This window comes from Raphanus sativus, chromosome 7, assembly GCF_000801105.2.
Source record: "Raphanus sativus cultivar WK10039 chromosome 7, ASM80110v3, whole genome shotgun sequence".
In the NCBI taxonomy this organism is placed as follows: domain Eukaryota; kingdom Viridiplantae; phylum Streptophyta; class Magnoliopsida; order Brassicales; family Brassicaceae; genus Raphanus; species Raphanus sativus.
In genome coordinates, this window is record NC_079517.1 from 7,662,681 (window position 1) to 7,690,186 (window position 27,506).

General features: G+C 37.2%; 7 protein-coding genes, 1 long non-coding RNA gene and 1 other non-coding gene across 14 annotated transcripts; 2 read left to right on the plus strand and 7 right to left on the minus strand.

The window, feature by feature from the left end:
- Positions 1 to 6,920: 6,920 nt before the first annotated feature.
- LOC130497460 (uncharacterized) lies at positions 6,921 to 8,649 on the minus strand. 4 transcript variants are annotated; one of them, XR_008936453.1, is made up of 7 exons: positions 8,413 to 8,648; positions 8,089 to 8,312; positions 7,903 to 7,959; positions 7,660 to 7,715; positions 7,449 to 7,547; positions 7,276 to 7,355; positions 6,921 to 7,193 (listed from the first exon to the last, which is right to left on the minus strand). It is a non-coding gene; the product is annotated as an uncharacterized LOC130497460 (long non-coding RNA). The 4 variants fall into 4 exon arrangements; XR_008936455.1 differs by having other exon boundaries at positions 6,921 to 7,204; positions 7,660 to 7,959; positions 8,413 to 8,649; XR_008936454.1 differs by having other exon boundaries at positions 7,660 to 7,959; positions 8,089 to 8,246.
- A 357-nt stretch (positions 8,650 to 9,006) lies between these two features.
- On the plus strand, positions 9,007 to 11,240 carry LOC108818162 (F-box/kelch-repeat protein At1g74510). Of its 2 annotated transcripts, XM_018591055.2 has the most exons (3): positions 9,007 to 9,245; positions 9,344 to 9,371; positions 9,714 to 11,240. In XM_018591055.2, the coding sequence occupies exon 3, from the start codon at positions 9,718 to 9,720 to the stop codon at positions 11,062 to 11,064; it is 1,347 nt and encodes a 448-aa protein (XP_018446557.1). In that variant the 5' UTR covers positions 9,007 to 9,245; positions 9,344 to 9,371; positions 9,714 to 9,717; the 3' UTR covers positions 11,065 to 11,240. The 2 variants fall into 2 exon arrangements, with proteins under 2 accessions (XP_018446557.1, XP_018446556.1); XM_018591054.2 differs by having other exon boundaries at positions 9,344 to 11,240.
- On the minus strand, positions 11,197 to 12,420 carry LOC108818164 (HVA22-like protein a). Its single transcript, XM_018591060.2, has 5 exons — positions 12,158 to 12,420; positions 12,033 to 12,059; positions 11,818 to 11,940; positions 11,493 to 11,736; positions 11,197 to 11,397 (listed from the first exon to the last, which is right to left on the minus strand). The coding sequence occupies exons 1-5, from the start codon at positions 12,292 to 12,294 to the stop codon at positions 11,335 to 11,337; spliced, it is 594 nt and encodes a 197-aa protein (XP_018446562.1). The 5' UTR covers positions 12,295 to 12,420; the 3' UTR covers positions 11,197 to 11,334.
- Positions 12,421 to 12,605: 185 nt separating this feature from the next.
- LOC108818163 (uncharacterized) lies at positions 12,606 to 15,034 on the minus strand. 2 transcript variants are annotated; one of them, XM_018591058.2, is made up of 10 exons: positions 14,819 to 15,034; positions 14,106 to 14,272; positions 13,937 to 14,001; positions 13,812 to 13,852; positions 13,632 to 13,720; positions 13,431 to 13,544; positions 13,271 to 13,348; positions 13,104 to 13,169; positions 12,948 to 13,025; positions 12,606 to 12,875 (listed from the first exon to the last, which is right to left on the minus strand). In XM_018591058.2, the coding sequence occupies exons 1-10, from the start codon at positions 14,961 to 14,963 to the stop codon at positions 12,768 to 12,770; spliced, it is 951 nt and encodes a 316-aa protein (XP_018446560.2). In that variant the 5' UTR covers positions 14,964 to 15,034; the 3' UTR covers positions 12,606 to 12,767. The 2 variants fall into 2 exon arrangements, with proteins under 2 accessions (XP_018446560.2, XP_018446561.2); XM_018591059.2 differs by having other exon boundaries at positions 12,948 to 13,022; positions 14,819 to 15,032.
- A 1,114-nt stretch (positions 15,035 to 16,148) lies between these two features.
- On the minus strand, positions 16,149 to 16,229 carry TRNAL-AAG (transfer RNA leucine (anticodon AAG)). Its single transcript has one exon. It is a non-coding gene; the product is annotated as a tRNA-Leu (tRNA).
- A 55-nt stretch (positions 16,230 to 16,284) lies between these two features.
- LOC108818003 (putative pentatricopeptide repeat-containing protein At1g74580) lies at positions 16,285 to 20,349 on the plus strand. The gene is made up of 2 exons (XM_018590847.2): positions 16,285 to 19,158; positions 19,418 to 20,349. Exon 1 carries the CDS (start codon positions 16,545 to 16,547, stop codon positions 18,837 to 18,839), a length of 2,295 nt encoding a protein of 764 aa, XP_018446349.1. The 5' UTR covers positions 16,285 to 16,544; the 3' UTR covers positions 18,840 to 19,158; positions 19,418 to 20,349.
- On the minus strand, positions 19,182 to 20,198 carry LOC108818005 (glutathione S-transferase U10). Its single transcript, XM_018590849.2, has 2 exons — positions 19,867 to 20,198; positions 19,182 to 19,778 (listed from the first exon to the last, which is right to left on the minus strand). The coding sequence occupies exons 1-2, from the start codon at positions 20,188 to 20,190 to the stop codon at positions 19,404 to 19,406; spliced, it is 699 nt and encodes a 232-aa protein (XP_018446351.1). The 5' UTR covers positions 20,191 to 20,198; the 3' UTR covers positions 19,182 to 19,403.
- An 82-nt stretch (positions 20,350 to 20,431) lies between the features above and the next one.
- Positions 20,432 to 21,503, minus strand: LOC108818004 (glutathione S-transferase U10). The gene is made up of 2 exons (XM_018590848.2): positions 21,022 to 21,503; positions 20,432 to 20,952 (listed from the first exon to the last, which is right to left on the minus strand). The coding sequence occupies exons 1-2, from the start codon at positions 21,343 to 21,345 to the stop codon at positions 20,578 to 20,580; spliced, it is 699 nt and encodes a 232-aa protein (XP_018446350.2). The 5' UTR covers positions 21,346 to 21,503; the 3' UTR covers positions 20,432 to 20,577.
- A 151-nt stretch (positions 21,504 to 21,654) lies between these two features.
- LOC108818002 (pentatricopeptide repeat-containing protein At1g74600, chloroplastic) lies at positions 21,655 to 24,680 on the minus strand. Its single transcript, XM_018590846.2, has one exon. The coding sequence runs from the start codon at positions 24,476 to 24,478 to the stop codon at positions 21,785 to 21,787; it is 2,694 nt and encodes an 897-aa protein (XP_018446348.1). The 5' UTR covers positions 24,479 to 24,680; the 3' UTR covers positions 21,655 to 21,784.
- Positions 24,681 to 27,506: the final 2,826 nt, after the last annotated feature.

The following is a 27,506-nucleotide window of genomic DNA, read 5'->3' on the forward strand; positions in this document are numbered from 1 at the left end:
CTTTATGGTGATTAGTCTTTGAACCTTAAAAATTTGAGATCACATCATTTTTATCAAATTTTTTCTTTTTTGTTAATTATGTTTAATGATTGTAATTAGCCTCATAAACTTTTTTACGTGGTCCCATGCGCCACGAGACAAGAAAAGAGTTTTAAAGCAAAATAGTTACTATATAGTTTGTGGTGGTAACTATTTAGTGTCACTAGCTGCTTTCCGTTTCTAAATAAATATCACTTTGATATTTTTACATAGATTAAAAATGTGATGGAAGTATATTTAAATTGTTATTAATTATATTTTTTTAATCAATAGTATTTGAGATAAATAAAATTATTTATAAAATTAATTCAGTTTGTAATTAACTTTTAGATAAAAGTAAGTATAATTTACATTGAAATTGTAAAGCGATATTTTTAATGTAACAAGAAAAATTAGAATAATAAACCTAGAGAGTATAAACCGAACGCATATATTTTAGATGCTGAAGGTGTGGTCCTATCTTAGGTCATAAGAAGTAAAATCAAGCGGTAGGTCAAATAATAGCATAATAATACATTTGATACATAAAAAAGAGAAATGATACTATACCGTATAGAAAATTCACAATTAGCCAAAACCAAGGCTATTGCAGTGTGCATCTGTAGGCTATAAATTTCAGTGAAACTAAAGTAAAACGCTACTAGCCTACTAGTAATACTATTATTTTCAGGAACCAAACATAAATTTAATTTACAGGAAAAGTTGAAATGTGGCAGTCAATAAACGGGCTAAAGCCTTAAAAACAAATCCAGCCCATTACTAGAAGTTAGCAGGTTAGGGTCGAAAATGGGCTTCATGACCTAGGTTAGGTCTGACATTTTAACCTAGACTCGAAAATCTGAACCAGAACGGATTCAAAAGTAACCGATCTGAATCCAAATCAAAAATTTACAAATAGATATTAGATCCAAATATTTAAGACCCAAAAGACCCGGATCCAAAAGTAACCAATCCGAGTCCGATCCGACGATCTGAACGCCCTGATCTAATCTAGGTTGGTTTCAGTCCAGTCCCAAAGATTTTTGTTTCTGTTTTCTGAACAAAACATTTTTCTTTGCTTTTTTTACTAAAATATCTATGCTTTGTTAATCTTTTAAGCCATGTTCTAAAACTCGCCGCCTAGGGCTGCCTACTCGCCGAAAATTCGCTGGGCAGACTGAAACCGCCAGGATTAGGTTGAAATCGGCCAAAAAATCGGGTAGTGTGAAAAAAATTTGTTTTTCTTAGCTTAAACTGTACAGATCGAAAAATATTGCATAGATTTATCAATATTTTGTATAGATCTAGCAAAAGAATGAAGAAATCAGTGTAAAACGACAAAAAAGAAAAGAAAACGCAGCCGCCATGGTTAGGTTTAAGGTCGAAGCAAGGAAGAAGATGAAAAGAAAATATCTGTTTTGCCCTTCATTAAAACTGAATCAAAAAAATGACAAAAATAAGGAGTGGAGATTTGAACCCAGGCATACAACAAGGATTACAAAGACGCTGGCCACTAGACCACTTTAGGTTTTTGATATTCTCTCAAGTTATGTTATATATATACCGATAATTTAAATAAAACTGTAAAAATTCCGCTCCGCGTAATTTCCGCATACTCCCCGATTTTCTCGTTAGGCACTAGGCCCGACCAGACCGCCCGACTAGCGCCTAACGAGTTTTTGAACAGAGCTTTTAAGTTCTATAATATTTTTTTCTAAACAGAAATCAGTAATACGTGGTGAATACAGTTTCACGAAAATTTAGAAAAAATATTTTAATTTATAGTCAATCTTTCACATTTACAGAAAGCACTTTCATCATTTTTGGAAGGGAGTTCTTGATCATATCCTGAGCCTATTAGCGACTCTCGTAACTTTGTATTATCGGTGTTTATGGATGAAATCCTCACCATTTGTTCGGCGGTTATGTATGCCAATTGGTTGAACGTTAAATCTCTAATAATTCTGTCTGATTCTCAATCCTCAATAAAGTTATTGAAGGAAAAAATGTTATGTTCCAGCTTTATTTGACATATTGTTCGACGTTTATCACTTTTTTTTGTTCAAACTCTGATTTTCATTAGGTAAACTTAGAGTGGGCTCAAGGCCCATAAGGCCTGTTTTGCCAAAGAGTCTGCAGAAGAGTTTGAGGCTCTTGGAATAAAACGAAACGCGACAGAATTAAATGGGGTAGATAGATAGTTAATGTCTCTAAGCGTGCTGAAGATCTCCAATTTCATCTCCTTTATGTTGATTGTGCTGATCAGAATTTGCGAATCTGAGAAGATGGTGATGGAGTCAAGACCACGAGAGAGAGCAGAGGTTATAGCCGCAACTACGGCCAAGGATTCCGCCATTAGGGGCGACTCTACAGAGAGAGAGGCCGCTGTGTAGGATGTAGAAGAAACCAGATTATCAATGATCCAACCAAGACCTGCATGTCCAGAGGAGGGTCTCCACGCTGCATCGGTGAAGATTGAGATCCCATGGAGGTTAGGGTTTGGTTCGATTCTGATCAAAGGCGTCGACTTTGTGGGAGATGGGGGACTTTGAACTAGCATCCATTCTCTAGCATCTGAGATTGCCTTCGTTACGGTTTCCTTCGGAGTGAAGCTTCTATTCTGGAAGATCAACTGATTGCGCGCTATCCATAGATTCCAGATGATCCAGGAAGCAATGGTTCCTGATTCTAAACCAACTGGAGGCAAGGGGGTTATCTTCCTAACGCTTTCCCATCCCATGAGAGTGGTTGTGACCAATTCTGTTCTCATAGCGTTGATCGTGAAACATGTATATTCCTAATCGCAGCGAAAGGGCAAGTGAAGAGGAGGTGCGTTACTGTTTCAACTCCCTTGCATCGGATACATAGAGGTGAAACATGTATATTCCTAATCGCAAATTGCTCTCCCACTGGTAGAGCCCCATGGAGCGATTTCCAGATAAAGAATTTAACTTTTTCTTCTATTTTCACCTTTCAGACGTTTGCAAGCCAGTCAGTGGGAGAGCTCAACTCAATTGTTTCAGACTGGGATCTTTCTTCAGTCAGCACTAGATATCCCGATCTTGTAGTGTATTCACCATTAGGATTCTTCAGCCATACCAGTTCATCCTCGTTACTCGTTTTGCTGAGTTGTAGCCATAGGATTTGTTCCTTGTGGAAAGGTAATATCAGCTCCAGTTTTACCGCATCCCAATCCTTTGTATTTTCTTTGTTTTCTTGTAAAAGATCTGAGACTTTTAAATCTTTGAATCTTTCAGGGGCTGGTCCAAATGGTCTCTGCTGATCATAATGCGAGAGCCATGGGTCATTTCACACGCTAATTTCCGTTCCATTTTCCACCATCCAGCCCATTTGTTTCTTTAAGAGGTCTCTGCCAATGAAGACACTGCGCTAGAGCCAGCCTTCGTTTGAGTAATGTGATGACTCACTAACAAAGCCAGCCTTCTCATTGTTAAACTCATCATTCTAGAGTATAGACTTTTTATTATATTATGAAACTAGGGTATGCCCGCCCTACGGGCGGGATATATTTTATTTGTAATTTTAATTTTTAATTTTTGTATGATTTTATAGTTTGTGTTTTAGGGTTGAATTTGCAAAAGATAGATATGCTAAGATTTTGATTTGTATAAAATTTAAGTGATAAATGAAATTATAATCATTTTACTTAAGTTTTGATGTTTGCTTGTTTTTTTTAATTTGTATTTACTTTTTTTATTTGTTGTCAATCTTATCTGAAATGGCCAATCTGAACTTTTTTCATCTACATATATTGAAATGATAAAATTTGTGTATAAATTTGTGTGTCATATTTACTGTTTAGTTTATCCATATTTTTGTAAATGTGTTGATCTTCAAAGTTATTTTTTGTTTATTTTATCATGTCTTTGAACTTTCTAAGAATACTGTATTTTGCTATTTTCCACCCCAAGTTAGTTTTAATAGTAAATATATAGGGAAATTTGGGAAAAGGGAACAAAACAATTATGACTTTGTCTCCTTAGAATTAAAACCAAAATAATTGTCCCTATAGTACAAACAATAATGTAAATATCGTTTAATCATTTCTGTTAATTTCTAAATATAATTATTAAAAAACTAAAAAGAAAACAGAAAGTATCAGAAACATGTCGTCTACTAGGATTCTTCTTTCTCTCCAACGAAGAGGCCATTAGGTTTCGCCATCAACACCTTCTCCGCCGTATTAGTTCTTCGGAGACCTTTAACTCATCGTCACATCTCTCTGTTGTCCTTCTTCTTTCTCTTTTCCTCTCTAAACACCAGAAATTAGAATCTCTTTGTAATCTCCGGCTACAATTGAAGTTGTTCAAGCTCGGGAGAAGCTTCTTGTCGCTGATTAAGAACAAATAGGTGTTTGATTTTCATCTTGGTTCTTCTTTCCCCAAAATTGAAGGTAGGGTTTTGAGATCCCCTTTTCGATTTTGATTTTTTTTTTTTTGATTTTGTTGATGTGCATGTGTATTAGTAAAAGATTGAATAGAGTAGAAACGCAAATTAATGGCTCACAGTGTATATTTTTGAGATTCTTCTGTGTACAATTTAACATGTTAAGTTAGAATTGTTGTGGAATATCATTATCATTCGGGGTTCTGATGCCTAAGTGACTGGTAAGGAGTTGGATTATTGATTATTTTGAAGGAGAAACTCTTGGTTTAGTTACGTATTAAGTCATTGTTCCCCCTTATAGTGGTTTGACACCTAAGTGTGATGTGCTTCTAATGTGACCTCAACTATAGCTCAATGAGTTCTGGCCTTGTTGTTTCTACTCACCATAGTTATTATTTTTCTTTTGCTGGAGTTGTTTACCGACTAGACTAGCAAAAAAAAAGATCCAGAACTCTTTTTGATGGTGTTGGAGATGCTTGTGACGTTGCAATTTTGGGTTAGGTGACTAATGGTTGGTTGCATATAATTTTGTTTGTGCTTATCTATGGTAGAAAGGGGCTTAGAATTGACTCTTTTGAATTGTATATTTGTTAAGACCTGTTGCAAAATTTTGTGATACCAAGTTAATGAGTTTCTTGAAGAACTATTGTCTGATATGTCTTTGCTCTGTATGCTAATATCATGAGAGAAGTGATACTAACATGTGGATTTGTTCTCAGGAGGCTTGCTGCCCATGCTTCTCAAAATTAATAAGATAAGGACGAGGAAGAAGAGAGACTCATGTTAGAAAAGACTAGAGAACTCGACGAATTTGATCAGCAAAATATCATTTTTTTTAGTTATTCTTATATATATGATCCTTAACTCTATTATTTAGCATTGGATTTAAATCTCTTATTTAGCATTGTATCTCTTTTTAGGTTTCATACACAATAACAAACAAAGGCATACATGATATGAATTTAATGGTCTTATTTGACTTTCTTATTAAAGGTTATTTTAGGAATTTTTTTTTAAAATAAAAATGTAGAAGGGGAGAATCGAACACTTCACCTGGGTATTTATAACTACAACATAAACCACTTACACTACTCGAAACTATTGAGATTAGTGGCTGATTAGAAACTTAAATAAAATAGGGATGTAAATTTACATCTATCAAAATCATGGTTGGCAAGAAAAACTAAAATTTAGGGAACAAATTTTTAAAAAAAGGGAAATAAATAAGATTTAATAGATTTAGGTAATATTTTTTGACAGTTATTTCCTAGATTTTCGGATTCTGTTAAAAATCCGGTAGAACGAACTTACTACAACCCGTAGAATATGGATGACATGGTAGAACGAGTATACAGAGAACGTAGACAAACGAGAGGTAGGAAGAAAGTATATTCTTCAGAGGAAGACATAAGAACATTTATTAGCGTTTACTATCTACGATTTTCACAGAGAGTAGTATATAATGTAGATTATGTATTCTACGTTTGTAGACTCAACTGTTTTTGGTGTATTTAGCAGTCTACTATGGGTAGATCGTTGTGGCTGTAGTAGAATGCATATTATGAAACGTCGTAGATGGTAGATCTGATATAATAACAACTTTACCCCATTTTTTAAATAGTTATTCCAAATATGTTTTTATAAAACTAATATTTTTCATAAATGCACATAATTGAGTACTTCATTTTCATATTTTTGTAAATTATTTTGTATTGTAAATTATTTTATATGAATTTTTAAACTTTTGAAGGGTAGTGAAAGTCTAAAAATGGAAAAAATTGAAATCATTCTAAGGGGACAAAGTACTACTTGTTTTGTTCTTTTTTCCCAAATTTCCCAAATATATATCATGTTGATTTGACCCTCTTTGTTTGAATTGGGTGTAAATGTATATATATTATATTTAATATTTTGTAATATGTACATATATATAAAATATATAATATATGTATTTTGATTAAATTAAATTTATGAAAGGAAAGATTAGTACTTTTAATTATTAAATTTATTTCTGAAAAGTTTTATTTATCTTAACTTGTGATCGTAGTAAAATACATCTAATGAATGAGTAATAATAGTAGTGTTAAAAAAATGAATGAGTAATAACTTTTGGTTGTAGCTTTTTCATTTGGTGACTAAAGCACGTCCTCTTTGATAAAAATTCAGCTAAGACAAAAAAATTTGTTGATATAATCTAATAAGTTTGTCCATGTTGTAATTAATTTCAAAATAATGAAGATACAACCTAACTAATGATAGGAATGAAGATTAAAACTGCATGATCAGTTAATCATATATACAAAAAGGTGATTATGAGTTTATCAAACTTTGGGGTTTGTTTGATGACAACACAAAGGTTCTTAGGGAAATGAAACTTGATTAATATCACACTCTAATGTGACGTTTACGCTTTTGCCATCGTCTTAACATGGAAATCCAAAAGAAAATGCAACCTTGCAGTGTATCGTTTGACTGCTTACTCAAGGACAAACACAAAAAACTAACCCACATTGCCTTTATTCATCATTATTCAATTACAAATAATGCATACAAAAACATATATCACCATAACCTGGTATTTTGATACCAAGGAGAATCATCATCAGAATGCCATAACCTATTGTAAAACCACATGGTGTCAGCCTTAATAAACGTAACTTGTTCTTGTGCCATTCATATTGCCCATATGTCCACTTCTCTATCAAGATTATAATGTGAACAAAGCTTGCTTCTCTGTGGCAGAGTACTTAGGCTGAGGCTCAGTCATTCTGCAGAAATCCTATCACACATCAGAAATCTAATCAAAAGGTTGTTTGCAATGATCATAAGTCCTTTATTATATAGCTTAACTGGAGCAAATCCTTCCATGTTTCTTCCATCACCAATGGCTATATAGACAGGAGCTGATTGATCTTTGGGAACTCCTCTACCTGCAACCAAATTAGGATTAACATTAAAAGAAGGCACAATAACCCATGGCTCCACACCAGACATAAAGTTAGTAAACCATAAGAATCATTAACCTGGCCAGTTGCTTTCTCTCCGTTAACCTCCAGGTTCTGACCACATCTTATAGATTCATCTCCTAAGGGAATATTAGCAATCTCCTGGTAAGTAAGACACTGGTACATTATAAACAGGTCAGTAAATCTTTTAAAATCAGTAAAGTATTCCTGAAAAAGATAATTTGAAAGTCTATGCAAAGCTTCTCTCTTTATAAGTATTTATTTATACCTTGACTTATTCAATGATGACCAAGAGAACTGCAACATCTATGACAGTTCTATACTCTACACAGTTCAAAAACTCTCAAATCAGTCTTCTACTGAAAACGATTGATATGTGATCAACAAAGAAAACAATCTACACCATATGTTAGTCAACCAACGGTTTAGAGAGACTGTGTTTCATGTTCGGTATCTACATATCAAAATCAAATCAACAAACCCATTCCGATCACGGGAACTAAGTTGATACCTGCCGAAACCATTGTTACTGTCACAGATCGAAATTAAATCAAACTGCTCCCTATCCCTGTGAACAAAAAGGAATCATAACGCAAGTGGTGAATAAACATATCTAAAATGAAACCAAATCAATTGAAAATTTGATGACCACAACGTTCGAGCCCGTGAAAGTGAGGAAAAGAACACAAATACTAACATGAGATGGCTAGGAGTAACATCCATGACCAGCCCGGCAGAAGCAACCAAATCTGGAATATACGAAGTTTTTAAGTTGATTATTGAACCCCACGACTGCAAGCAACTCCGCCGCGGAGTGACGGTCGGAAACCCTTTCAAGGGTCTGCCAATAAAAAGCTAGGAACAGAATATCCTTAGAATCCAGACGAAGCATATGAACTCAAGTGGAGGAAGACAACAAACCTAGGAATTAAGCAGCAACATATCGACTCCCATAACTCAGACTTTTTGATTACTGTTTAGATTTAGAACGAAGGATGACTCTAAAAGCAAGAACTCATACCTTTTTATATAGAACGTCCACCGCCTTCCAGTTTCAAACTCTCAAGAATCATATTTAATATAGATCATGGGTGCTCGATTAATGGATGGCTTTATGAGAGAAAGCCGTTACTGGTATCATCTGGTACGGGAAGGAAGACGAAAGATCAGTTGTGCGATGAGGATGGAGACCGCGCAGAGAGAGGATCTCGGATGGAGACGCGCAACCCCTAATACAAAACACGTCGTTTAATTAGATCTATCTTTTATATGGGCTTAAATAAGTATAGACGAAACCCAAAAAAAGATGCTCAAATAAGTCTTCATGATTAAATAAAACGCAGTTTTTAATGAATGGACACGTGTCGAAGTCTACTTACCCTATTATCTGACGTGGATGAAGGAGAAGAGAGTGACCTTTTCTTTATAGTATTAAGATTTTATTATGTTATGAAATTGTGTTTGATAAAAATAAAATAAATGTGTTTATGTAATTTGTTTGCGTCTAGTTAATAAATAAAACAAAACACGAACGTTAAAGCAATCTTGGCATAAGATTGGGGAAACTGACTAAACCCTTCACTCTCTCTTTGCCATCTTGGCATAAGAAAAGATAGTAGTAAAGAAAAGGGAATACTATAATTTTGATCAGCCCTTTTTTTTTTTGAACACAAATTGATCAGCTTTATACTTGATTTTATAATGAATAAATCACACCACTGGTTCATTCGTGACCGAAATAAATAAAATGCAATTCACAGCTCAAATATGCTACCAATTCAGCTAAAATGTGGAGAAAATGATGAATTATATGATCCCTAGCCTCATAGCTTGATCCCAAAAAAAAAAAACTCAGTTGAGTTTGGTTGATTCTGTCGGAATTTTTTTTGATGATTATATATTTGTTGAAATCATCGTTTCTAAACTGGGCTGTGTCTTTTTCTTTATTGCAGATCTTAAAATCGAATTCTCCGATAAGTGGTGAGCTTGATTTAATGAATTAGTCTCCCCCTGTTATAAAAGTTCACTTCTTTTTGTAGATTTAGTATCGAATTTGAGATCGGATGATTTTTTCTTGGATTCTAATGAATTGATTTGCTGAGCTGATAAACACTTTTAGGAAAGTTTGTGACTTTAACTTATCCTATAAACATATGATGTCGGAGCTAATCCCTCATTGGTCTCAACGTTACAATCATCTCTGTTGTTACTTTTGAGTTGGTTTTCAAACTAAAAAAAGCACATGACTTTGAAAGAGCAAGAACCTGTGGAATGTCATTATCATTGTGTCTTTCTCTCCTCTTTTGTTTCTTGGATGATTAGATTGATGTTGGAGGCTCCGAGTTATCTCGTCTCAAGGAACTTGCCATCTTCATATCAGGAAGAGAGCATGTGGAGGATATATAACGCACACTACATGCTTCAGCTCTACTTGAAGAAGCGTTATGGTAATACTCATGAAGAAGGAAGTTTCACTAGCAAAATGTTACTTGAGACGTTTATGGATATCATTCTGCTTGCTCAAACCTATCAAAGGTCTAACCAAAGTCATCAGCAAGGTGGTGGTGGTGGTGGTGGAGATCAACAGATTCCACCAGTAACTCTGCTTGACCAAAACGCGCTGCTCAACTGCTTAGCTCACTGCTCTTTATCTGATTTCAAGTCCATCGCCTCAACGAACAGAGCCTTCCGCTCGCTCATCAAGGACAGCGAGCTTTATAGGCTGAGACGAGCAAAGGGTATCGTGGAGCACTGGATCTACTTCTCCTGCAGGCTCCTTGAATGGGAAGCTTATGATCCAAACGGAGACAGATGGCTACGTGTACCTAAGATGACATTCAACGGATGTTTCATGTGTTCGGACAAAGAATCTCTTGCTGTCGGCACAGAGCTTCTTGTCTTCGGTAAAGAGATTATGTCTCATGTGATATACAGATACAGCATCTTGACCAATACGTGGACCTCTGGTACGCAAATGAATACTCCTAGGTGCTTGTTTGGATCAGCGAGTCTAGGCGAAGTCGCGGTTATAGCTGGAGGATGTGACCCGAGTGGGAAGATACTGAACTCTGCGGAGGTTTATAACTCGGAGACTGGGGAATGGACCGTCATACCGAGCATGAACAAGGCGAGGAAGATGTGTTCGAGCGTGTTCATGGACGGGAACTTCTATGTTATTGGAGGTATGGGAGAGGGAAACTCGAAGATGCTTATGTGTGGTGAAATCTATGATCTGAAAAAGGGGACATGGACTTTGATACCTAACATGTTGCCGGAGAGAAGCAACGGAGGAGGAGGAGGTCAGGGAAAGGAGACTTCCTCTTCCTCTGCAATGGCTGCTTCAGCGGCGCCGCCGCTTGTAGCTGTTGTGAAAGATGAGCTTTATGCTGCCAACTACGAGCAGCAGGAGGTGAAGAGATACGATAAAAGGTGTAATGTATGGAACAAAGTGGGGAACTTGCCGGAGAGGGCTTCTTCGATGAACGGTTGGGGGATGGCGTTTAGGGCTTGTGGGGATCAGTTAGTGGTCGTTGGAGGGCCTAGGGCACTGGGAGGAGGGTTTATAGAGATCAATGCTTGTGTCCCAAGGGAGGGTGAGTCTCTGCATTGGAGAGTTCTTGCTTCAAAGCCATCAGGAAGCTTTGTGTATAACTGTGCCGTTATGGGATTTTGAAAGCCATTTCAAAGCTATTGACTTGTTTATTAGGGTTCTTACATGTTACAGTTTTATTTTCATGATTGGGGCAAGAGAGTCTATATGTTCTTTTCATTGTCTCTGTGGGGTTATTGTTGTTCAGACAATACGGAACTGAACAAGTTTCAATAAAGTTTCTTAAAACGTTTCTTACAGAGCAGAGATCCACACACAAAGAAGCAAAAGCAACAACATCAAAGACATGAAACTTGCCTCACAAGTCTAAAACTAAAAGCTTTTGTAGTCCCCTTAGTACTGATACTCTTCCCCATACATGGTCTCATGCTGCGTATATCTTCTTGATTTGTCAGACTGCAGGGGAACAAAAGAAACACATTTTAGTAAAGAACCATGACATTTTTGGAACGAGACAGGTTAAGGAGAGAGAGAGAGAGAGAGGGCATTACGCGGCTTAAGATCTTCTCGAAGGCACCAGGTCCATTCTCTGCAATGTACTTCTCAGCAGCTGTCAACACATCGTCTGGCTTTCTGAAGATATCCATCTTCTTTGGCACATACCAAATGTTAATACTCTGTGGGTTAACAAACACAGGCCTCACAAAATGTTCGTAGACATAAGAAGCGCCGCTGAAGTAGGGAATCACAAGCCAGCAAGTCAAGATCAGCTTCAAGTAGGACCATATTGGTATCCTGTTTACACAATAGCATTGTCAGAAAAAAAAAAAAAAGAATTTAAGTGAGATTCACTTGTTTCAATCATCTTTTAACTACCATTCGATGAGTTTGGCGAATGTGAGCTCGAAGAGTGTAAGTAAGGAGTAAAGGACCCAATAAGTGAGCCATTGTTTGTCATCAGCGTGAGATTGAGTTTCAATCGCCCTGACTGAGGCATGTCTGGACATTGCAAGAATGAAGAAACACATTATTAGATCATAGCTGAAAAAACACATGATGAAACCAACAGGGAGAAATAGAGATTCACTTACAGTGGATAAACGAGGCTAACAACAGGCCTGCAACAAGAGATTTGCGATTAGTATCTCACTCAAACAAGACAAAGATTGGAACTTTAAACATGGGTTATGTCTAAAACAGAAACTAAAACACTGACTGTGTGTGATGGACTGAGCAGAAGCTACTCTGCAAAAAGAAACTTTGAGAAGGAGATACTAGATTAGAACATTGCCCAGCAAGAACATCGAAGTTCCTCAAAAGAACCTTGATGAAATTTCCAGCACCAGATCCCATTCTCTCAAGCTTGATTTGGCTCTGAACCTGATTTTTCCTCCACTTGAACACACTACTCACAGGAGATCAAGAGAGAGAGAGAGAGAGAGGGAATAATCAATCATGTGGTAGACCTGTTGAAAAGTTGTCAACTTTTTAATGGGTGAAAAAGACGAGATGAATAATAGAAAGCTTTTTGGAAAGTTGCCAAAAAAGAAAAAGGAAATTAACCATCTGGAAGAGATTGACACACAAGAAACCAAAAAAAGTTGCAAGCTTTGATATGTAATAAAGTTCTGTAATTTTGATGTATGTATATGGTTTCAGGACACTTGAATATAATATTTTTCTTGACTAAAAGTAAGGTGCCAGAAATTGAAGAATATATACACATGACGAACATGACATAATGGTTTTTTGATGTTAAAAGATACCATCAGATATCTTCCTACTCAAAAAAAAAAGTAAAACCGGATCCGGTAAGAAAATAAATATTAGCTCTTTGCGCAGCCAAGTGGGAACGATCGAACCTTCATTCTTCCTCCCAATGCAAGCGCTAGAAGATCGAACTCTTCTACATACCACAGCTCTGATACTATTGCCTGTATCAAATATTAAAAGACTTAGGTACGCATGTATGGTCAAGAAAGCTTAAGTTTTTTATGAGCTTTTACCTTGAATCCTCGGATTTGGTTATTTAGTTTTGTGACCAGTTCGTGAAGAACCTGGAGATGGTCACCAGAACCAGCCTGCTACAATCACTAAGTCAGAGAGATTGTGCAACTTTGGATTCTGAATTTCTAAACAAGAAGGAAAAAAAAGAAAGTTGCCTCGGTTGGAGATATAGGAGGACCAAGCAGCCTTGCTAATGATGTATGAAGAATTGCCGCATCGTACTGAAACACAAACAAACCAACACAAGTATATCAGACCAAGTGGTTCGTGTCCATGAGAGATGAATGTGTATATATGTAAGTTCATGATATGGATATATTACAAGTTGCTTCTCTGGTGCACGTGGAAGCACGGATCTTAGTTTTGAACGGATGGTTATGGGATCATCTCCAGAATTAACCTGGTGAGAGATGAAAACAGGCTATAAAGCAGTTGTTGTTACAGGAGAAAAAAGGTGAGAAGTCATGGAGAATGAAAATTACCTTCCAGCATCCAAGAAGAACACCTGTTGAGGTTAAGAGAACTCTATCCAATACAATCTCCAAAGGGCAGAGCTTGTTAGCAACTGCTTTAACAGCAGCTACTTCTGCTTCAACCTGATCACATCACAAGAGAAGCTCAAGAGACTAGAATCTTCACAAGGTTAAAGTTCCTGCTAGAAATCAAAGGTGAAAGAAGAAGACCTCATCTTCGGTAGCTGGAACGGAGACAATATGATGGGATGCATGAAACATGCTGAAGTGGTACATGTTAGAGTCCTGAAACCAGATGGCTAATAAACAAAACAAAACACAACTCATATATCTGGTACTTAGTTATCCACAGCAGTGTGTTGAAAAGAAAAAAAGGAGAAGCAGGCTTACTGTTTTCGAAGTAAGGACTGAACACACTCTTCACGGCTTTCCTGAATATAAAAGGACACCTTTTAGAGTTTTGAATGAAACAGTATCAACTTGGATTGAGGATGGGGGGAAAGATACACACTCACGAGACAGGGAGAGAGTAATCTGTGCTGAGATGTAACACATTAGCTCGCACAGGTGGATTTGCAACCTATACACAAGTAAACTAAACATTTTATAGACTCAACTTATACGGTACCTTTAAGCTATAAAATACAAAAACTATTCACTTCACAATAAGATGTTACAATCTACATTTAGGACAGGTGATAAAAGGCCATCGTCGAGTGTGAAGAGATCTGAAAGTGACAATGACTGAGATGTCTCGCCTTGTTTAAGGAACTTGGGACCATTTTCCTGTAAATCCCGTTCCATCTTATCATACAACCTTGCGCTTCGTTCCGCATAGGTGGCAATGGGATCTGGAATATCATAACAGCACCAAAGATAAACGACCTTCCAAGTTCCAACTAACTATCTTACTTGAGAGATAGATAAAAACTAAATAAAAGAGATTATTAACAAAACGCATAACAAGTTCCCAAAAGAACATGCATTGGTTTTAGCACAGGTTTCACTCTCTGCATCTCTGAAGTTTCTGGAAACATACACTTGGTTCCAATCAACAAGAAACATGTTGAGTATTCCTTAGGGTTCAGATAAACATATTAAAAAAATAATGGTGATTTTAAGTACCCATTTGATCTCTCAAACATCAAGTTGGACTCGAGAAACAGAGACATTTGTTTGTGTTATAAATATAAAATAAAAACTAGGTCTTTACATCTGGAACGGTCTGGTTCTGGTGACTTGCTTCTGTTAGCAAGTCAACATCCATGTTCCATTTCAAAGATAAACTCAAATGTATAAACACAAAAAATGAGGCAACTTATTTGGTTAGAGAAAGATTTTTTAAACTAACTAATCAGATCGTGTAATAAAAAAAAAATAAAAAACATTGATTTTACCTGATGATGATGGAGTTGATGGAGAGTTTCGAAGACCCATTTGGAAGAGAGAGTAGAAGAGAGTGAAAGAGAGTGTCCAGAACAACACAACGGTTCTCCAGTTTGGTGATGACCTAATTGAAGACGTCGTCGTCGCTGTCGCCATTTCTACTTTTGTTCACTTCTTCATTCATCTCCCAGAATCTCCATTTTTCTATTTTCATCCTTTTCGCCATTATCATCATTAACAGGCCTGGCGTGGGCTTTTTCACTCAACTTTACGTTTATTATTATCATTTTAATGTCCATTGTAGTTTATACAAAAAGTCGTTTTTCCTCTAAATAGTGAATACCACTGAGAAAAAAATCTAACACTAATATTTTTCTTTTTTTTTTTGTAAAAGAAATATTTTTTTTTTGAAACTTACGCTAATTTATGACTTTTATTATAAATTATGTAGAATATTACGTAAAATATTTAACAGTAGACAATTCTATATTCACAACGAAAATAAAATGTTAAACTTTGTTACATGAAGACAGAGCCTCTAGCTTCATCAAGGCTACCATAAGATGATTTTAAGTGAATAGACATAAGAGGAAATAGATGTTGTCCACAAAAAAAGACATAAGATTAGATAGATTATCATCGAGGAAGATAGCTGATGAAATGGTTCATTGTCTTTGTGTCGCGTATGTATAAGCAACATGAACTAAAATGTTGTTTGGACACAAAGATAACATATATAGTAGGTTGGTCTTATATTTTTTTTTAAATTGTTACTATAGAATTGTACAACATTATTTAATTTGCTATTATAATTCATTTTGATAATTAGATTATTTGTTGGGTCATTGTAATTATTGATTATTTTATTATAATTATTGATGTTTATAGTTTTTATATAATACAAAGGTAAAAATATATTTCTCTCGAACAAGATTTGTTGTCCATTAATACGATAGATATGTCATTATTAATTTAAAAATTATATGGTTACAATATCAAATAAACAACGCAAAAAATATATATACTAACATTAGTATTTTTTCGTATTACAAGTACATTAAATATAATAACAATTATATAATAACAAAGAACGTGGATATACTTTATAAAATCCAATAATTTCTAATTTAGTATAAAATAATAATATTTTTATAAGTTAAAGTAAACATCCGTCCAATCGGGCGGGTCAAGATCTAGTTTACTTTATGACTATTGACCACCAGCAAATTACGATCTGATAAAAATATTTACAAGGAGATTATTGTTCTGAGAAATGGAATAATACGTGAAAGTTGACAAAAAAAAAAGGAATAATAAGTGAAAAAGAAAAAAAAAAGGAAATGTTGACAGTGGGATTTGAACCCACGCCCTTTCGGACCAGAACCTTAATCTGGCGCCTTAGACCAACTCGGCCATATCAACTTGTTGTTTAAGCAGAGAACAACAAACTCTCATCTTGTACCCTATCTACCTTGAGTAGCCGTTAAAGGTCATAGAAGCAAGTGCCTATCGACATTTTCACAATCCTTCGATCGTAATTGTTTTCTTCTGTTGGAATCGATACAGACCCGTACCGTATGCAATCCGCCTGTTCTGTTTTCAATCTCTCAATCTATCTCTCCTCCAATTTCTCTCTTAAGTTTCCGCAGATCTCTTCCGCTATTGTCTCTGTGTATGTAACTCCGAAACGAAAGTTTCCTGCTTTCTAGGGATTCCAATTTCCATTAAATCTCCCAAATGAACCCTCCTCTGCTTCCGAGGCACGTAGCTGCGGTTATCAAATGCCAGAGAGATCCCATCAAAGCGTTAAAGATCTTCAACTCGATGAAAAAGGAAGAGTCTTTCAAGCACACCTTATCCACCTACCGCAGCGTCATCGAAAAACTCGGCCTTTACGGCAAGTTCGACGCCATGGAACAGGTCCTGGTCGATCTGCGGCGGAACATCGGTAACCACATGCTCGAAGGCGTCTACGTCGGCGTGATGAAACACTACGGTAAGAAAGGGAGAGTCCAAGAAGCTGTGGACGTGTTCGAAAGGATGGATTTTTACGAGTGCGAGCCCACGGTCTTCTCTTACAACGCTATCATGAGCGTGTTGGTCGATGCTGGGTACTTTGATCAGGCTCACAAGGTGTATATGAGGATGAGGGAGAGAGGGATAACGCCTGATGTGTACTCGTTCACGATTCGGATGAAGTCGTTTTGTAAAACCCGTCGGCCTCACGCTGCTCTGAGGCTTCTTGATAACATGTCTTCTCAGGGATGCGAGGTGAACGCGGTTGCGTTTTGTACGGTGGTTGGTGGGTTTTACGAGGAGGGGTTTAAGGCGGAGGCGTTTGAGGTGTTTGGGAAGATGCTTGCGTCGTCGGGTGTTTCTCTTTGCGTTGGTGCGTTTAACAGGGTTGTGCACGTGCTTTGCAAGAGAGGAGATGTTGAGGAGTGTGAGAAGCTGTTGGAGAGAGTTATCAAGAGGGGCCTTGTACCGAACCTGTTTACTTATAATTTTTTCGTTCTGGGGCTTTGTCAGAAAGGTGAGCTTGATGCTGCTGTGCGTATGGTGGGTTGTCTCGTGGAGCAGGGACCGAAACCTGATGTCGTCACGTATAACAATCTGATATGTGGTTTGTGCAAGAGTTGTAAGTTTCAGGAGGCGGAGTTTTACTTGGGGAGGATGGTGAACGAAGGGCTTGAGCCTGATGGTTTTACCTATAACACGTTAATAGCTGGCTACTGCAGAGGTGGAACGGTGCAGCTTGCGGAGAAGATTCTTGGTGATGCTGTTTTCAACGGGTTTGTGCCTGATGAGTTTACGTATCGGTCCTTGATTGAAGGGTTGTGCCAGGAAGGTGAAACGAGCCGTGCTTTGGCATTGTTTAACGAGGCCCTTGGGAAAGGAATCAAGCCGAATGTGATTCTTTACAACACGCTGATCAAAGGGTTGTCTAAGCAGGGTTTGATTCTGGAAGCTGCTCAGTTAGCGACTGAAATGTCTGAGAAGGGTTTGATTCCCGAGGTACAGACTTTTAACATACTGGTAAATGGATTGTGCAAGATGGGATGCGTTTCTGATGGTGATGGTCTTGTGAAAGTCATGATCTCCAAAGGGTACTTCCCTGACGTTTTTACATTCAACATTCTGATTCATGGTTATTCCACACAGCTGAAAATGGAAAAGGCACTTGAGATGTTGGATGTTATGTTAGACAATGGCGTTGAGCCTGACGTGTACACTTACAACTCTTTGCTGAATGGTCTCTGCAAAACGTCAAAGTATGAAGATGTGATGGAAACATATAAAACGATGGTGGAGAAAGGTTGTGGTCCTAACTTATTCACGTTTAACATACTTCTGGAGAGTCTATGCAGATACAGAAAGCTAGATGAAGCTTTGGGGTTGCTTGATGAAATGAAAAAGAAGAGTGTGAATCCAGATGCGGTTACTTTTGGAACTTTAATCGATAGGTTCTGCAAAAGCGGAGACTTGGATGGAGCATACAAGTTGTTCCGGGAGATGGAGGAGGTTCACAAGGTTTCAAGCTCAACGGCAACATATAACATCATCATCCGTGCTTTCACCGAGAAGTTAAATGTTGCTGTGGCGGAAAAGCTTTTCAAAGAGATGGTTGACCGTTGTCTTGTTCCTGATGGATACACATACCGGCTTATGGTTGATGGCTATTGCAAAACGGGAAATGTCGATTTGGGGTACAGGTTTTTACTGAAGATGATGGAAAATGGGTTTATTCCATCGCTCACAACGCTTGGACGCGTGATAAACTGTCTTTGTGTGGAGGATAGAGTTTATGAGGCTGCTTGTATTATCCATCGGATGGTTCAGAGAGGACTGGTCCCTGAGGCTGTGAACACTATTTTTGATGTTGATAAAAAGGAGGTGGCTGCTCCTAAGCTTGTCTTGGAGGATCTGTTGAAAAAGAGCTGTATTACATATTATGCTTACGAACTTCTTTTTGATGGCCTTAGAGATAAGAGGCTACGCAAGAAAAAGGGTTTCACAGTTGTAGCCATATGAATCTGATGCAGTGGCTAACGTCAGATCTAGTTATTTAAAGAAGTGGTTTGAGTTTGTTTGATTTGAGAGCCATTCCTGGAGAAGATGGTAACTCAACCACTGGGCTAAGTAGCTAATGCCCCCGGTGAGCTTTCATCAGAAGACACAAAGATGTTGGAGTTGCTCTGATCTCTTAAACATGAGATTGAGTAATGCAGCATCCAGTTTTTTTGTTCTGTTGCAGCACTCTCCTGGATTGAACATGGGCGCAAATCGTTTTCAAATTAACATCCAATGCACCAGTGTGAAAGAAGCTGCAGTGACTGAGAAGCTGCACAAGGTATCTGAAGTGTAGAAATTTCTGAGTACTATGCCCTTTTTATTATAGTGATGGAGTATAACAACAAATGAAAATTGTATAAAAAATAGAGCATGGAGATACCACAAACGGTTATTTAGTTTCATTCTCATAACTGACTGTCTAATGGAATTATTATTTTACTTTCAAACGGTAATCTAACTCTTATTCTTAATCTATTTTACACCTCTGGGACATTAAATCCTCAGACCAATATATTGATCCCATTACGCTTTTGCAGCCTGCTGGAGATGCTCCTCTCTATACTTCTGGAGAAAGGTCACCAACCTATCATGTGGCACTTGGACTTCTTTGATCACAGGCAACTGTTGTAGGCGCTCTATCCAGTTGAATAAAGTCGGAGTGTTCACTGGACAAATTATCTCTACACCGATGGCTTCATGAAAAACTTTGTGGACTCCAAAACTAGCGATGATGATGATGTCCAAAAGCCCTACGTCATGATTCCCTCTGATGATTTTATTGGGGAAGTGTTTCTTGAGTCCCTCTTCAAGAACTTTGAATCTCTCTCTAGCCTTTTCCACAGACCTTGTTGCAGCTTCACCCTTTTGGTACAGTACTCGAGCCATGACCTCAAACACCTGCAACAAGAAAAAAAACAGTCATTTCCTACAGTAACCGTATCAGTGTATAGGAGGATTATCTGATGAGATATCTGGTAAAAAACACCTCTTGGTTGATGTAGTTGACCCAGAATCTGACCTGGGCCCTTTCATAAGGATCCTCCGGGTAGAGACGAGGAGAGTTCTTCCACGTTTCATCGATATAGTCAAGAATCACTTGTGATTCAGCTACTGGTTTACCATCATGGACAAGAAGAGGGATCTTCTTGTGAACAGGGTTGAGTTGAATCAGAGACTCTGTCTTGTTCTTTAGATCTTCTTCTACGTACTCGTAGGATATACCCTTGAGTTTAAGGGCTAATTCAACCCTCTTGGAGTATGTGCTTGCCCACATCCCATGTAATATCACGTTGCTCTTCTTTTTCTCCATCCTTTTCTCTTTCTCTCAAGTCTTCTTGTGGATTATGATTTGTGCTTCCTTTCTTCAAACTATTTTATAGAGAGATTTAAGACCAGAGTGTCTACTTTGAACATTGTTGTCTTGTTCATCAAGCATATTGTGGCTTTATTTTATGTTCCGTTCAAAGTTTTGACTGAGAAATTTCCAGTGGATAGGAGACCTTAAGGATTTGTTTATTTCATAATTATCACTTTTATCTTCAAGATTGATGGAACAGAACAAAGAGTTAAATATTGAATTATTTTGGACTGTGTTGCCGCCCAAGAAAATGAAAATCATTAACAACTTTTGGACCACAAACGTTTTTATTTAGTTTCATTCTCATACATAAGTCCTTATACCAATATATTGATCCCATTACGCCTTTGCAGCCTGCTGGAGATGCTCTTGTCTATACTTCTGAAGAAAGGTCACCAACCTATCATGTGGCACTTGGACTTCTTTGATCACAGGCAGCTGTTGCAGGCGCTCTATCCAGTTGTATAAAGTCGGAGTGTTCAGTGGATCAATTGTCTCTACACCGATGGCTTCATGAATAGCTTTGTGGACTCCAAAACTAGCGATGATGATGATGTCCAAAAGCCCTACGTCATCATTCCCTCTGATGGTTTTATTCGGGAAGTGCTTCTTGAGTCCATCTTCAAGAACTTCGAACCTTTCTCTAGCCTCTTTCACAGACTTTGTTTGAGCTTCACCCTCTTGTAACATTACTCGACCCATGACCTCAAACACCTGCAACAAGAAACAGTCATTCTCCTACAAGAACTGTATCACTCTGATGAGTTAGAACCGGGAAAATACCTGCTGGTTGATGTAGCTGACCCAGAACCGAACCTGGGCCCTTTCATAAGGATCCTCTGGGTAGAAAGGAGGAGAGTTCTTCCACGTTTCATCGATATAGTCAAGAATCACTAGTGGTTCAGCCACTGGTTTACCATCATGGACAAGGAGAGGAATCTTCTTGTGAACAGGGTTGAGTTGAATCAGAGACTCGGTCTTGTTCTTTAGATCTTCTTCAACGTACTCGTAGGATATACCCTTGAGTTTCAGGGCGATCTCGACCCTCTTGGAGTATGTGCTTGCCCACATCCCATGTAATATCACTTTGCTCTTCTTTTCCTCCATCCCTTCTGTTGTGAACAAAGGCCAATCAACTTTGAAGAAAGTAAAAAGGCAAAACCTATCAAGGCAAATACCTCTAGACTCGTATTTATAGTAGTCTCAAAACCCTAAGAATATATACTTATCCAAAAAAACATTCTTAAAGCAAAAAGACATTTGACGGGTGTAAAGAGATTTCTACCCATCCTGATGCAATTTCTCTATTCTTCTTGTGGATTATGATCTGTGCTCTTCCTTCTCAAACTCTTTATAGAAATTTAAGATAGTTTTGACTTTGAATTTGAACTTTTTTAATAGATAGGACCTGCAAACTTTTAGATTAAGGATTTGTTTATTTCATAATTATCACTTTTATCTTCAAGATTTGATGGAACAAGTGCAAAGAGTTCAATATTGAATGATCTTGGACTGTATTCTCAAATGCTTGACCAAAGCTTAAAAGTCAGATAGAACTCCACCCTGGTTCCTTCTCTACACCTTTGCCTTTCATCAGCTTCCGAGTTTCCCCCACTTCTTCCCATTCACCAACCTCTGCAAGGATGTTCGAGAGTGAAACATACGCTCCAGCCTCTGACGGCTCTAGCTCTATAGCCTTTTTGGCAGCTAGCTTCCCGAGTTCAACATCCTCGTGAAGTCTGCATGCAGCCAGCAATGTTCCCCAGACCAAAGCGTCTGCTTTAATAGGCATATTGTTGATAAAACTCTCAGCTTCTATAAGTCTTCCTGACCTCCCCAAAGCATCGACCATGCAGGCATAATGGCGGTTCTCTGGTTCGATACCGTAGTCTTTTACCATCGAATTTAGATTGACGTAAGCTTCTTCTACCAAACCACCATGACTACAAGCGGACAAGACTCCCACAAAAGTCACTTTATCAGGTTTCACTCCTTTTTCCTTCATAAGATTGAACACTTGTAACGCTTCAGTGCCCTTTCCATGTTGAGCAAAACTTGCAATCAACGCAGTCCATGCGATTAAATCCGGGCCATTGATCTGGTTGAATGCTTTACAGCAGTCTTCAATGCTTCCAAATTTCGAGTACATTGTAAGTAGTGAACTCCCCACAGAAGGCTCTGAGCACAATCCAATCTTTGTGATGTAGGCATGAATTTGAGCTCCTGGAGATGATGCGTCTGACAGAGCAGCGGCTTTAAGAATGGATGAAACTGCAAAGGAGTCCATGGTAAAACCAGACGTGACCATATCACGAAACAGGAAGAAGCCATACTGGATTAAACCGTGCTGTGAATATCCTGAGATTAACGACGAACACGAAACTGGATCCATTTCAGGGAGCCTATCATAGACCAGTCTTGCTAACTTCAGTGAGCCACATTTTGAATAGGTGTTTACTAGCGCAGAACCAAGAGGCATCCCTTTGTCAATACCAGCTCTTAACGCGTACCCATGTATTTCTTTACTTCTTGGCAGAGAAGGGAGAGAAGCACACACAGTTAGAACAGCTGATAGAGTACTCTCATCCGGACTAGTCCCATCAGACAACATCTCGCCGAATAGGCCAATAGCTTCCCTTAGATAACCGTACTCATTGTAACCAGAAATCATTGAAGCCCAGCAAGCATTGTCTTTAACAGGTATCTCGTGGAATAAACTAAAAGACTCTTCCAAACTACCACACTTGGAGTACATTGTGAAAAGAGAGCTTCCAACAGTGAGATCAAGAACCAACCCACTTTTAAGAATGTAGCTATGAATCTGCTTACCGAAACTTAGACTATCTAATACACTTAACAAACTGCATAAACTAAACACATCGGGTCTCAAACCCTCTTGAAGCATTCTAGTGAAAAGTCTTATTGCTTTACCAGGTTTCTTATTTTGCGAAAATGAAGAGACCATTACGTTTACAACATTTGGCCTCTGAGCATCCTTCAGACTCTTGAAAACCTGTTCAGAGAGATGAATATCTCCTCTCTTTGAGTACATACTAATCAAGGAGGAAGCCACAGAAGAATCGAGATAGAATTCACTCTTTAAGACCCAAGCATGGACCTGGCTTGCTTCAGAGGCCATAGAAGGTCTTCCACAAGCAGAAACTACACTGGTCACAGTACGGCTGCTAATCTCGACACCTGAACGTCTCATTTCCTTGAATATCCCAAGAGCGGAGATAGCATCATTACTCTTTGCGAAACCAGACAGCATTACTGTCCAAGAGACAACACTAGGGTTGGGGATACGGGAGAATACTTCCCTAGCTTCAGTCATATGCCCACACTTGGCATACAGATCAACAATCGCAGTGTTCACAAACACATCTTCTGCCCCGCATTTGATCACCCGAGCTTGAACCAGTTTCCCAAACCTAAGCTTCTCAAGCGAAGCACACGCAGCTAAAACAGTGGAATATGTATGACTATCAGGTTTCTGAAACCCACCACACATCTCATAGAAAAGATCAAAAACAGCATCGTAATCTTGATTCCTAAGTGCTCCTGCTATCAGAGCGTTCCAACAATACACATTAGGAGATACAGTGTCCCTAAAAACCTTATAAGCATCCCGAAACCTGAGACTCTTAGAGAACGAGTCAATTAAAGCCGACTGAACAACTTTATACAAGAAAAAACCCATCTTTATAGTATGACAAAAGACAAGCTCACTTAACAGAGGAGCCTGTAACGCAGTACAAGCCGACAGCACAGACCCATAGCTTACCTCATTCATCTCAAACCCCAATAAATGCATCTTAGCGAAGAGCCTCCACGACTCTTCAAACAGTTTATTCTCTCTGTAACCAGAGATCATGATATTACAAGAAACAACATCTGGTTGAGGAATTGCGTCGAACAGCTTAGCTGCGTCGGACATGGAACCCGACTTGGAGTACCAACTGAGCAGGGATTTAGTAAGGAAAGCATCAAACGGCAAGAGGTATCGTCTGAGCAAGTGCCCTTGTAGGATTCTGGTTGTTTGGAGCGTGCAAAGGCTTGAGCTTGATTGATCATTGAAGAAGTGAAAAGGGTTAAAAGGAGTTGAAAAGGTAGAGTCTTTGGTGGAAAGGAGAGATGGGTTTCGGAGATTGTAGACGGAAGAGAGTAGTCTATAAGCATAGGAAGGAGGAAAAGGGGAGGTTTTTAAAAGGTTTAAGCTTTCATTCGCTAGAAAGTTCATTATCAGTTCATTGAGGCTAAACTAGCAGGTGTAAGAGAAGGAACCAAGACAAGGTGAATGACATTTGTCAAAATACAAAATACACATGAATTGAAAATGATATAGCGATTTGAAATCTAAAAAGTCAAGATGGCCGAGTTGGTCTAACGCGCCAGTTTCAGGTACTGGTCCGAAAGGGCATGAGTTCAATTACCATTCTTGACATTTCTTTTTTGTTTTTTCCATCTTTTAAGTTTGTTTTTCTTTCTTCCGTAGAAATGTGAGTCTGATTTGCCTCGTAAAGGCCCAAAAAGTGTGGGGTGGCTTAATTAACTTTTGAAAACAAATATGACTTTTTGTTTTTTAATTATCTGTCTATGAATTTTTTTTCATAATTATAATATCATAATAAATTAGTACTAAAATAAAATATAAACAGTTTTTTTATTTTCTTAAGATAATCATTAATTATTCACATTTTATTTGTTGAATACAACTGTGAGTTGATCAACATGTATCTTTCGAAAAACAAATATTTATCCAAATCTTTAATTTTATTTATAAAGTTACTAATTAAACTATATAATAAAATTAAACTATCATCAACAGCCTAATTATTCACATTTTATTTGTTGAATACAACTGTGAGTTGATCAACATGTATCTTTCGAAAAACAAATATTTATCCAAATCTTTAATTTTATTTATAAAAGTTATTAATTAAATTATATAATAAAATTAAACTATCATCAACAGCCTCATTTTTTCTGATGTTTTTTTTTACTAAGCATATTTCTATTATTGTTCGCGCAAGAATTGATTTCGTAACAGACTCAACCTCATTCTCTCTTCTCGACCAAACCATCGAGTCTTAACACCGGCTATATTCCCCTGTACACTCCAAACACAAACGTCCGCATGGTCCGTTTATCCAACGCCAACAGCCAAAATCACAGAGCTCTCATCATATACGTCTAGTTACTCGCTAAATTGTACGAGAACCTTTAAATTCATGACGAACCGCTTCGTGATAGCTACACCAACTATTCCAGTCTCATCGAAGTAGATATCATGTCGTCAGCATCGAGAGGCAAAGCAGTGTGTCACGTCAATGTATTGAAGGTTAAAACTAAGTTTTGTAACTAAACTCGACAAAGCTTCAGAGAAATTGGTGTTGGGTATGAAAGGTCATAATTCAAAGATCGGTTACCAGAATTGTTATGTATCCAATGGATGCGTGATTTTCAAGGAGAATTATAAATTAGGATCAGTGTTAGGAAAATTGTCTTGGACCTGATATAAGTTTTTATTTTGCTTAGAATATGTTTAATATTTAAATACAATTCTGACACTAAGTCGTACCTATCTTCTAGAGATAGAGAGTTACTAAGAACATCGATTAAATTTTATGAATTTTTCTCTATAAAAAGACCATGAGAGAGATAAAAATACGAGAACAGAGATTCTTCAATCATCTTTAAAAAAACTAACAAGGTAGCAGTCTTTTTTTCATTCACACAATTCTACTTTAGATTTTTTAATTTTATTATTCAGATTTCAGAGGAGCCAAACAAGTTAGCAAATTTGTGGAGGCTGAAGGGGCACTCCTGCCTCAAGAAGAGTATTTTTCTATTGTTGTCACGAGCTCTACAACTTATTGCAAGAAATTTTGCTTCCCCCAAGTAAATGTGGATAAGATTAAGCGCACGCACTTGGACAGCCCCCTGAACGAGAGTTCAGGCCCATATAGCGTTAAATTCATTGCTTGATGAACTCTACAAAACTCCACAGTTAAAAAAACTTGTTTACTATTATACTATATTGCTTTTCTCAGTTAAAGAAAAAATATATCACATGCCGTTTACTTTATGCCGAGATCAAGAGAACGAGCGTCTAATAGTAGCCAGTGAAGAAAATTTTATTGACGTTAATTAAGAAAACCCAACTTAAACAACAGTTTAATTACAATTCAAGTTTTTAATATACTGCAAATTACTTTGAATGCTAAAATAGTAAAGTCATTAGCGCCTTAGCGGACGACAAAACACACCGATTTAATTATTAACAGGGTACATATATATCTGGTGAAAGAGAAAATTGAACTTTTGCCGATTCTTTACGAAGAAAATCAGCTGAGAAATGTGGTTCAGTATCCACCGTCTCATGAATATGGAGCTGGTGTACAAAAATAAAATTATAACATATACAGCAAATTTAAATTTCACTTATTAAAAAATAAAATAAAGACACTTCTCACGTATTTAGGTATATCACTTAAGATCAAGATATAAAGAACACTGTCTTTATTGATTTAGAAATAACTCAAAACTAAAGTTTCAATCACACACACAATTTTCGTTGGAGATGTAACAACATAAGCATCTATTTATATATAAGAGTAGATAACTCCTAATCTTATCTTTAGCAAAAAAAAAAAAAAACTCCTAATCTTATCAATAATAACAACTTTAAATCTTTCCTAAATTTAGGATGTATTTTCGTTCAGGACTTTGATCAATATAAATTTCTTTCATACTTTAAAAATGAATATAACTTTCTGCTATAATTTATTATTTTATTCTTCAATATTTTCTTCGTTTCAATTTGTTTTTTCTTTTGTAATTTGCAACTGAAAGCTGCCAAAAAGTTGCAACTGAATAAAACAAAAAATAAGTATCCATCTCGGCATCTCCTAATGGATTCTGATGGTGAGCTTGAAAGCAACACTTTAGTTTAATTTTTTTCAAAAAAAAACACTTTAGTTTAATTTCACAAAAAAAAATTACACTTTAGTTTAAAACTTTAAATTATAGACAAAAGTTTGGTGAGTTGGGATCATCCCACGTGCCCACGTAGGTTAATCGCAGGCCATGCATTTAGTCGACATGGACTTCTGAGGCCTCTTTCCATGGGCCAATTTCTATTTAATATATCCAAGACTCAATACACCCTTTTTAATTTTTATATATTTTACTTTTGTATCTATATCAGAAAATTCCTAATATTATAAACTTTTCTTATACGTATATAAAATTTAATAATTGAAAAT

What these genes read in the sequence shown, in the direction of transcription:
- LOC108818162 (XM_018591054.2), top strand. Translation starts at nt 9,634, where the DNA reads ATGACTTTGAAAGAGCAAGAACCTGTGGAATGTCATTATCATTGTGTC.
- LOC108818164 (XM_018591060.2), bottom strand. Translation starts at nt 12,294, where the DNA reads ATGGGATCTGGTGCTGGAAATTTCATCAAGGTTCTTTTGAGGAACTTC. An exon ending in GTTAGCCTCGTTTATCCACT is followed by an intron (nt 11,941 to 12,032) that starts GTAAGTGAATCT and finishes TGCAATGTCCAG; the next exon opens with ACATGCCTCAGTCAGGGCGA. An exon ending in TTCGCCAAACTCATCGAATG is followed by an intron (nt 11,737 to 11,817) that starts GTAGTTAAAAGA and finishes TTGTGTAAACAG; the next exon opens with GATACCAATATGGTCCTACT.
- LOC108818163 (XM_018591058.2), bottom strand. Translation starts at nt 14,963, where the DNA reads ATGGCGACAGCGACGACGACGTCTTCAATTAGGTCATCACCAAACTGG. An exon ending in GTGCACCAGAGAAGCAACTT is followed by an intron (nt 13,170 to 13,270) that starts GTAATATATCCA and finishes TTTGTGTTTCAG; the next exon opens with TACGATGCGGCAATTCTTCA. An exon ending in CTCCTATATCTCCAACCGAG is followed by an intron (nt 13,026 to 13,103) that starts GCAACTTTCTTT and finishes TAGTGATTGTAG; the next exon opens with CAGGCTGGTTCTGGTGACCA.
- LOC108818003 (XM_018590847.2), top strand. Translation starts at nt 16,545, where the DNA reads ATGAACCCTCCTCTGCTTCCGAGGCACGTAGCTGCGGTTATCAAATGC.
- LOC108818005 (XM_018590849.2), bottom strand. Translation starts at nt 20,190, where the DNA reads ATGGAGAAAAAGAAGAGCAACGTGATATTACATGGGATGTGGGCAAGC. An exon ending in TCAACTACATCAACCAAGAG is followed by an intron (nt 19,779 to 19,866) that starts GTGTTTTTTACC and finishes TTCTTGTTGCAG; the next exon opens with GTGTTTGAGGTCATGGCTCG.
- LOC108818004 (XM_018590848.2), bottom strand. Translation starts at nt 21,345, where the DNA reads ATGGAGGAAAAGAAGAGCAAAGTGATATTACATGGGATGTGGGCAAGC. An exon ending in TCAGCTACATCAACCAGCAG is followed by an intron (nt 20,953 to 21,021) that starts GTATTTTCCCGG and finishes TTCTTGTTGCAG; the next exon opens with GTGTTTGAGGTCATGGGTCG.
- LOC108818002 (XM_018590846.2), bottom strand. Translation starts at nt 24,478, where the DNA reads ATGAACTTTCTAGCGAATGAAAGCTTAAACCTTTTAAAAACCTCCCCT.